General features: G+C 41.8%; 1 protein-coding gene across 1 annotated transcript; it reads left to right on the top strand.

Annotated features, from left to right (window-relative positions):
• Window positions 1-6,209: 6,209 nt before the first annotated feature.
• On the top strand, window positions 6,210-7,527 carry LOC123847425 (proliferation-associated protein 2G4-like). Its single transcript, XM_045879306.3, has one exon. The coding sequence runs from the start codon at window positions 6,327-6,329 to the stop codon at window positions 7,443-7,445; it is 1,119 nt and encodes a 372-aa protein (XP_045735262.2). The 5' UTR covers window positions 6,210-6,326; the 3' UTR covers window positions 7,446-7,527.
• Window positions 7,528-10,205: the final 2,678 nt, after the last annotated feature.

The raw sequence follows: 10,205 nt of genomic DNA, 5'->3' as shown, positions 1-10,205 counted from the left end.
CATGGGAACTAGAGAAGAATGTGTATTCCGTTGCTTTGGGGTGGAATGTTCTGAATATGTCTGTGAAGTCCATTTGGTCCAGTGTGTCATTTAAAGTCTTTATTTCCTTGTTGATCTTTTGCTTAGATGATCTGTCCATTTCAGTGAGGGAGATGTTAAAGTCCCCCACTATTATTGTATTGTTGTCGATGTGTTTCTTTGTTTTTGTTATTAATTGCCTTATATAATTGGCTGCTCCCATGTTAGGGGCATAGATATTTACAATTGTTAGATCTTCTTGTTGGATAGGTCCTTTAAGTAGGATATAGTGTCCTTCCTCATCTCTTATTACAGTCTTTGGTTTAAAATCTAATTTGTCTGATATAAGGATTGCCACCCTAGCTTTCTTTTGGTGTCCATTAGCATGGTAAATGGTTTTCCACCCCCTCACTTTCAATCTGGGGGTGTCTTTGGGTCTCAAATGAGTCTCTTGCAGACAGCATATCGATGGATCTTGTTTTTTAATCCAGTCTGTTAGCCTGTGTCTTTTGATTGGGGCATTTAGCCCATTTACATTCAAGGTAACTATTGAAAGATAGGAATTTAGTGCCATCGTATTGCCTGTAAGGTGACTGTTACCGTATATTGTCTGTGTTCCTTTCTGGTCTATGTTGCTTTTAGGCTCTCTCTTTGCTTAGAGGACCCCTTTCAAGATTTCCTGTAGGGCTGGTTTTGTGTTTGCAAATTCCTTTAGTTTTTGTTTGTCCTGGAAGCTTTTTATCTCTCCTTCAATTTTCAATGACAGCCTAGCTGGATAGAGTATTTTTGGCTGCATATTTTTCTCATTTAGTGCTCTGAATATATCCTGCCAGTCCTTTCTGGCCTGCCAGGTCTCTGTGGATAGGTCTGTTGCCAATCTAATGTTTCTACCATTGTAGGTTACATATCTCTTCTCCCGAGCTGCTTTCAGGGTTTTCTCTTTGTCTATGAGACTCGTAAGTTTTACTATTAGATGTCGGGGAGTTGACCTATTTTTATTGATTTTGAGAGGGGTTCTCTGTGCTTCCTGGATTTTCATGCCTGTTTCTTTCCCCAGATTAGGGAAGTTCTCTGCTATAATTTGCTCCATTATACCTTCTGCCCCTCTCTCTCTTTCTTCTTCTTCTGGGATCCCAATTATTCTAATGTTGTTTCGTCTTATGGTATCGCTTATCTCTCGAATTCTGCCCTCATGATCCAGTAGTTGTTTATCTCTCTTTTTTTCAGCTTCTTTATTTTCCATCATTTCATCTTCTATATTACTGATTCTCTCTTCTGCCTCATTTATTCTAGCAGTTAGCGCCCCCATTTTTGATTGCACCTCATTAATAGCCTTTTTGATTTCTACTTGGTTGGATTTTAGCTCTTTTACTTCTCCAGAAAGAGTTTCTCTAATAACTTCCATATTTTTTTCAAGCCCAGCTAGTATCTTTAAAGTGATGATTCTGAACTCTAGATCTGACATCGTACTAATGTCCGTATTGAGTAGGTCCCTGGCAGTCGGTACTGCCTCTTGTTCTTTTTGTTGAGGTGATTTTTTCCATCTCGTCATTTTGTGCAGAGGAGAATAGATTAATGAGAGAACAAAATGCTAGCAGAGTGACCACATCCCCAGAAAATATACTCTAAACAAATCAGAAAAGACCTGAAGCAGTGGGATAAGAAGGGGAAAGAGAGAAAAAAGAAAAAGAAAAAAAAAGAAAAAGATAAAGATAAAAACAACAACAACAAAAGAAAAACCAGAATGTGATCAAATATGATCTATATGGTATATAGATCAGTGCCACACACTAGATTTGGGGTGTATTTTGGTCTTTTAGAAGAAAGTGTCTCCCAAAATTTTAAAGAAAGAAAAACTTATATATGTACAAAAATAAGGGTTGATATGATGAAGGGATGGAAAATGACTGTAAAAATGGAAATTATAAAAAATTTTATAAAAGGAATTGATAAGAAGTTGTTTGAAAAAAAGAAAGAAGAGGATTTAAAAAAAGAAAAAGAAAAAAAAAAGGAGAGGATGTGATCAGGCAGGGGAATAGAAAACACCATATACTAGGGATTTAGGGTATATTTTAATCTGTTAGAAGAAATTATCTCAAAATTTTAAAGAGAGAACAACTTATATATATAAGCCAAAAATACGGGTAACTACTATGAAGGGATAGAATATGACTCTTAAAATGAAAAATAAAATTTTTTTTTTAAAAAAAGGGATTGATAAGATGTTGTTTGAAAAAGGGAAAAAGAAAAATTCAAAAAGAAATAAAAAGACAAAAAGACAGTTAAAAAAAATTAACTTTAAAAGACTAAGGAATCATGGTAAAAAAGCCATGAATTCTATGTGCAGTAGTCCCTTAGCGCTGGAGTTCTGCTGTTCTCATTGATCGGTAAACTTGGTCGTGGCTGGTTGTTCTCGCTGATCTTCTGGGGGAGGGGCCTGTTGCTGTGGTTTCCAAATGTCTCTGCCGGAGGCGGAATTGCCCCGCCCTTGCCCCCTCCCGGCTAAGTAATCTGCTCGGGTTTGCTCTCCGGGGCTTTTGTTCCCTGCGAGCTTTCCGTACAGCTTTGGAGGCGGAGAGTGAAAATGGCGGCCTCCCAATCTCCGCCCCGGAGGAGCGGAGAACTCGGGCCCCGCTCCTCAGTGAGCCCCCAGAGAAAAGCCGTCAGTCACTCCCATCTCCCCGGTCTGCAGCTGCACTCCGTGCTCAACCGGCCTGTGACCGCGCGTTTCTATCTCTGGCACCCGATCCGGTCTGGAGTCTCCAAACCCAGCAGATCCCTGCGGTGCACTCCCGTGGGGCTCCTCCCGGGGAAGGAAGGTGAGTCTCCCCGGATCTGCCACTTGTTGGGTCCCTGCTGGAGGAGCAGGGGCCCAACTGTGCCGCAGATCACGGTTTATGGCAACCCCGAGCTGAGAGCCCACGCCTCGGCTCCGTCTCTGCAGCCGGCTTCCCGGCTCCGTTACCTGGGAGCTCTGCCACACTCAGGCACCCCCGGTCTTTCTGTGACCCCAAGGGTCCTGAGACCACACTGTCCCAGAGGGTTCCACCCCCCGCTTAGCCCCCAGAGTGACGTCCCTCAGCGGAGGAGACTTTTAAAAGTTCCGATTTGTGCTCTGTGGTTCTATCACTTGCCAGAAGCGGCCGACGGAGGCCCCTCCCCCGCCGTCTATCCTCCCGAATATCGCCGCGGATTCACTTCTCCGCACGTCCTACCTTCCAGAAAGTGGTCGCTTTTCTGATGAGAGAGTTGTTGCTCTTCTTTTCTTCGATCTCCTGTTGAGTTTGTAGGTGTTCAGAATGGTTTGATCCCTATCCAGCTGAATTCCTGAGAGGAGACGAAATCCAGGTCTCCTACTCCTCTGCCATCTTGCCTAGGCTCCTGGCTTGTGTTGATATTGATGGGAGTCCTCTGTGCCTCCTGGATTTGGGACTGTTTCCTTTCCCAGATTAGGGATGTTTCAGCTATAATTCGCTCAAATAAGCCTTCTTCCCCCTTTCCCCTCTGTTCTTCTTCTGGGATTCCTATGATATTGTTACAGGATTGCAGGGTTTTTGTCTCATGGAGCCAAAGAATGAATCTCCCAGACACAAAAGGGTGAAGTGAAGTGAAAGTTTATTAAGTGAAGGCAAGAACAGAAAGGAAAGAAAAAACTCTTAGGGTGTGAGGGGTCCTGAATGGATTGCCACTGAGGGTTTTTAATGGCAGCCTTTTACTGAGAACTGACTGGGAAGCTTGTTGCTTTGAGATTCTTGTGCTGTCTTGGTTTATTCCCTTATCTCTTTTTCTGCTCTGTCTCAGTATCTCCATCTGCCAGGAATAGGTTTCAGAGCCTTGTCAGAGGAGTCAGGGGCCTCCTATCTCACCTGCCTATACTAAGGTACCCTACTCATGGGACAGGACCTGTGGGAAGAAAGAGCTATACTGGGATTGTAAGGAGTGACTGATTGCATACTTTTTAATTAGTGGGGGTTAGGGATAGCATAAGTCTCCAAGGAATCTGGAAGTGAGACTTTCAGGACCTGAGGGGCCAACTGCTGCCAAGATTACTTTTAAACATTAAGGCACTAAGGAAGCCATGAATTCCTTGAGGAAGGTCACGCTCTACATGTTTCAGATGTCTATCAGTGGGTTGTAAGCTGTAAGGAGATTTTAATTTAAGCTACATTTCTTTTGCCTTGGTTTCCCACATCAATATGAATGTTATTACACTTTATGGAGTCACTGAGTTCCCTAAGTCTACATTCGTGATCCAATAGTTTTCTTTCCCTCTTCTTTTCAGCCTTCATAATTTTCCATAATTTTATCTTCTATATCACTAATTTATTCCTCTGCTTCTTCCATCCTCATTAACATTACATCCAGTCAGTTTTGGATCTCAGTTATCGCATGTTTTCTTTTGGCCTGATTAATTTTTAGTTCTTTTACCTCTGAAGAAAGGAATTCACTATTGTCTTCTATGCTTTTCTCAAGCCCACCTAGTATCCTTATGATTGGTGTTCTAGTTCAGACATATTACTTATATTTTGTTCTGATTAGATCCGTGGTTGTGACCTCTTCCAGTTCTTTCTTTTGGTATGAATTCCTCCATATTGGTATTTTGCCTAGACCTCTGACTACTGTATTTTAGGGAAACCTGTTACATTTCCTGCTGCTGAAAGTAATGGCTATATTAAGAAGAGACCTATACTGTCCAGGGCCTGGTACTTCAGGAAGTAGTTCACAGTGGGCACTCAGTTGTATTTTGGTTGCTCTTTCCCCCAGAAGAGTCCTCTGCAGTGTTTCTCCTTGCCTGCAAAGTGGAGTGTTTGGACCTGGTCCAGTGTGTGGCGAGTTTTAACTAGGTGTATTTGGTCTGCTTGTTATGAAAGGCTTGATCATATTTCCCCCAGAGCTGAAACTTTGCAGCATTCTATGATCAGTAGAGTTGGTGCATGCGGAGGGGTTGTGCTGGTCTTCTGGGGGATGGGACTGCTGAGATGGTTTGGCTTGCCCTTGTAAAGATAAAGATGTACCTCCAGGGTGCAGTGGGGTGGAGCTTGATGTAAGCCACACCAGCTTCCACTGGGGGCTCTGTGCTGCTCATTGAAGTCTGTCCATGCTAATGGGCAGGGAAAAATGGTGTCACCCCACTCTGTCATCCCTGGAGAGGGAAGATCATGCCTGCCACTGTTCGGGAAGCCCTCATGGAAGAGTGATCCATCTGCCTGGTGGCACAGTACTTCTGTGGTCTGCAGATGGGTTTCAAAGTTCCAAATTTTATGGACCTGGCAAACTGAAGACCCATGCTGATCCTCTGGGGGAGGGTCTCACCACACTGTGGCTGATGCCAGTTTGTCCCAGAAAATTAGTTGTGTGACTGCATAGGGCTAGGAGTTTATGGTAAAGTGCAGCCAAAAGCTGTCTTCCAGGTTAGCTGCCTTAAGCGGTGCCTCTTAATGGGGCTGCTCAATGGCACCCACCTTCTCTTTTGTCCCCTGAGAGACAGTGTTACAAGAAGGGGAATTTTACTCCCCATGCAACCCAGGGGATCTTCAGACCACATTGTCTTCTCCCAGGCCTCTGCTCTCCTTCCCAACATGAGCACCACTAAGCCCACCAGGCACAACACTGGTGATGGTGCAGACTTCTAAAACTTCAGACTTTGAGATCCATTGCTTATAAGAACTTGCAATAGTCAGCCCCTTTCCTTTTCCCAGTCAATGGTTTTGGGGAAAAGTTTTTCTTGTGCAATCTTCTGCATGTTGCTCTCTCACTATCTTTCTCCTTTCCCTGTGATCAGGGATCCCTTCCCTCCACAGCACCTGTAATTCTTTTCTCTGCCAAATCAACAGTCTACAGCTGCTACCTTCCACAATGTGTCCATTTTTCTCCCTCTAGATGTGCAGTTTGTTCTCTCAGCCCTCAGATCAATTTCTTGGGCATTCAGAATGATTTGATATTTATTGTGCTGTGTTCGAGGGATGAGGCAAGCATAGGGACCCCCTACTACTCTTCTTTTTAAAATTCAATTAGTTTTTGATATAATGTTCAATGATTCATTAGTTGAATATAACACCCAGTGTTCATCATATATTACTCTTAACTCCTGTTTTCCTTTTTCAAGATTGCTTTGGCTTTTCTGGGTCTTTGCATTTCCACACGTTTTAGGATAGTTTGTTCCAGTTCTATGAAAAATACTGTTGGCAGAGACAGAGGCGGCGGCTCAGGGGGAATGAGGCTGCAGTGGTGGTGGTGGGAAGATGTCTGGTGAGGACGAGCAGCAGGAGCAAACTATCGCCTAGTACCTGCTCGTGACCAAGTATAAGATGGGGGGTGACATCGCCAACTGGGTACTTCGGTCTTTGGTGGAAGCATCCTGCTCAGGTGTGTCAGTACTGAGCCTGTGTGAGAAAGGTGATGCCATGATTATGGAAGAGACAGGGAAAATTTTCAAGAAAGAAAAAGAAATGAAGAAAAGTACTGCCTTTCCCACCAGCATTTCAGTAAATAATTGTGTATGTCTCTTCTCCCCTTTGAAGAGCCACCAGGACTATATTCTCAAGGAAGGTGACTTGGTAAAAATTGACCTTGGGGTCCATGTGGATGGCTTCATGGCTAATGTGGCTCACACTTTCGTGGTTGATGTAGCTCAGGGGACCCAAGTAACAGGGCGGAAAGCAGATGTCATTAAGGCAGCTCACCTTTGTGCTGAAGCTGCCCTACTCCTGGTCAAACCTGGAAACCAGAACACACAAGTGACAGAAGCCTGGAACAAAGTTGCCCATTTGTTTAATTGCACACCAATAGAAGGTATGTTGTCACATCAATTGAAGCAACATGTCATTGATGGAGAGAAAACCATTATCCAGAATCCCACAGACCAGCAGAAGAAGGACCATGAAAAAGCTGAATTGGAGGTACATGAAGTATATGCTGTGGATGTTCTTGTCAGCTCAGGAGAGGGCAAAGCCAAGGATGCAGGACAGAGAACCACCATTTACAAACGAGACTCTTCTAAAGAGTATGGCCTAAAAATGAAAACTTCGCATGCCTCCTTCATTGAGGTTGAAAGGAGTTTTGATGCCATGCCATTTACTTTAAGATCATTTGAAGCTGAGAAGAAGGCCTGGATGGGTGTGGTGGAGTGCGCCAAACATGAACTGCTGCAGCCATTTAATGTTCTCTATGAGAAGGAGAGTGAATTTGTTGCCCAGTTTAAATTTACAGTCCTGCTCATGTCCAATGGCCCCATGCGGATAACCAGTGGTCCCTTTGAACCTGACCTCTACAAGTCTGAGATGGAGGTACAGGATGCAGAGCTAAAGGCCCTCCTCCAGAGTTCTGCAAGTCTGAAAACCCAGAAAAAGAAAAAAAAGAAGGCTTCCAAGACTGCAGAGAATGCCACCAGTGGGGAAACATTAGAAGAGAATGAAGCTGGGGACTGAGGTAGGTCCCATCTCCCCAGCTTGCTGCTCCTGCCTCATCCCCCTCCCACCACAGCCCAGGCTTTGTGAAGTGCAGTTCTTCTCCACCCAGGACGGCCAACGGAGCAGGGTCTCCCTGCCCCCATCCCTGCCCACACCCAACCCCTTCCAACAACAACCAGCTCCAACTGACTCTGGTCTTGGGAGGCCAGGCTTCCCAGCCACCGAAGACTACTTTAAATAGAAAAGAGAAATTGAATAATAAAATCAGGAGTCAAAAAAAAGAAAAAGAAAAATACTGTTGGCATTTTGATAGGGATTGCATTAAACGTGTAGATTTTAAGACATTTTAAGAATATTCATTCTTCCACCCCTGAATATGAAATGTTTTTCCATTTCTTTTCATCATCTTGAATTTCTTCCAATGGTGTTTTATAGCTTTCAGACTTTAGGTCTTTCACCTCCTTGGTAAGTTTATTCCTAGATAGTTTATTGGTCTTAGTACAATTGTAAATATGATTGTTTTCTTAATTTCACTTTCTGCTACTTATTATTAGTGTGTAGTAATGCAACAGATTTTTGCACATTGATTTTTTCATCCTGCAACTTTACTAAATTCATTTATCAGAACACTATATAATAATAAAGAGGACAGATAAGAAAATATAATGGTTGTAAATATTAATTCACCGAACACTGGAGCACCCAAATATATTAAAAAGTTAATAATAAACATAAAGGAGGTAAGAAACTGTAATACAATAATAGTAGGAGACTTTAACACCTCACTTATTTGTATGGTCATATCATTCAAACAGAAAATCAACAAGGAAACATGGCTTTGAATGACACAGTGGACCAGATGGATTTTACAGACATATTCTGAACATTCTATCCTAAAACACCAGAATACACATTCTTTTCAAGTGCACATGGAACATTCTGCAGATTAGATCCCATCTTAGTCCACAAAAAATGTCTCAACAAATTAAAAAAAAATGAAGTATGCAACTTCCCGGCCACAATACTGTGGACTTAGAAATCAACCACACTAAAAATCTGGAAACACCACAAATACATGGAGGGTGAATAACATGCTACTAAACAATGAATGGGTCAACCCAGAAATCATAGAAGAAATAAAAATTACATGGAAACAAATGAAAATGAAAACACAACAGTCAAAATCTGTGGGATGCAGCAAAAGTGGATCCAAGAAGAAAGTTTCTAGCAATATAGGCATATCCCAAGAAGCAAGAAAGAGTTCAAGGGCGCCTGGGTGGCTCAGTCATTAAGTGTCTGCCTTCAGCTCAGGTCATGATCCCAGGGTCCTGGGATCGAGTCCCACATCGGGCTCCCTGCTCAGCGGGAAGCCTGCTTCTCCCTCTCCCACTCCCCCTGCTTGTGTTCCTGCTCTCGCTATCTCTCTCTCTGTCAAATAAATAAATAAAATCTTAAAAAAAAAAAGAAAAAAGAAAGAGTTCAAATAAACAACCTTACCTTAAACCTAATGGAGTTAGAGAAAGAAGAACAAACAAAATCCAAGCCCAGTAAAATGAAGGAAATAATAAAGTTTAGAGTACAAATAAATGATATAGAAACTAAAAATACAATAGAACAGATTAACAATAATACCAGGACCTGTTTCTTTGAAAGGATCAACAAAATTGATATCTTCTGGCCAAACTCATCAAAAATTTTTTAAAAAGGGAGAGACACAAGATAAACAAAATCCCTAATGAAAGAGGTGAAATAACAACCGACGTCACAGAAGTACAAATGGTTGTAACAGAATATTATGAAAACCTAAATGCCAACAAACTGGACAACTTAGAAGAAATGGATAAATTCTTAGAAACATATAACCTATCAAAACTGAAGTAGAAGAAATAGAAAATTTAAGCAGACCAATTACCAGCAAATAAATTGAATCAGTAATAAGAAAACTTCCAACAAACAAAATTTCAGGGCCAGATGGCTTCACAGGTGAATTCTATCAAATATTTGAAGAAGAATTAATACCTATTCTTCTCAAACTATTCCTTTTAAAAAAAATTAAAAAGGAAGGAAAACTTCCAAATTCCTTCTATGAAGCTAGTATTACACTGATGCTAAAACCAGATAAGACACATGAAAAAAAGAACTATAGGCCATTATCTCTGATAAACATAGATGCAAAAATCCTCAACAAAATACTAGCAAACTGAATACAATAATACATTAAGAAAGATCGTTCACCACAATTAAGTGGGATGTATTCCCCAAATTCAAGGTTGTTCAGTATTTGCAAAACAGTCAACATTTTTGCATCAATAAGAGAAAAAATAAAAACTGAATGATCCTTTCAATAAATGCAGAAAATTAACAAGACAGGAAACAACAAATGTTGGTGAGGATGCAGAGAAAGGGGAACCCTCTCTTACACTGTTGGTGGGAATGCAAGCTGGTACAGGCACTCTGGAAAACAGTATGGAGGTTCCCAAGACATTAAAAATAGAGCTACCCTATGACCCAGCAATTGAACTATTGGGTATTTAGCCCAAAGATACAAATGTAGTGATCCAAAGGGCACCTGGACCCCAATGATCAGAGCAGCAATGTCCACAATTGCCAAACTGTGGAAGGAGCTGAGATGACCTTCATTGGATGAATGGATAAAGAAGATGTGGTTCACGTATACAATGGAATATTACTCAGCCATCAGAAAGGATGAATATATACTGCTTACATTGACTTGGATGGAAATGGAGGGGATTATGCTAAGTGAAATAAGTCAAGCAG

The sequence above is a fragment of the Mirounga angustirostris genome, unplaced genomic scaffold, assembly GCF_029215605.1.
Source record: "Mirounga angustirostris isolate CCGP_5_RB_7025 unplaced genomic scaffold, mMirAng1.0.hap1 SCAF_2, whole genome shotgun sequence".
Lineage (NCBI taxonomy): Eukaryota > Metazoa > Chordata > Mammalia > Carnivora > Phocidae > Mirounga > Mirounga angustirostris.
The sequence above is the reverse complement of the archived record's forward strand: the minus strand, read 5'-3'. Positions and strand labels throughout refer to the sequence as shown.

Excerpts from the sequence above, each read along its gene's own strand:
- LOC123847425 (XM_045879306.3), top strand. The coding sequence starts at position 6,327 with ATGGGGGGTGACATCGCCAACTGGGTACTTCGGTCTTTGGTGGAAGCA.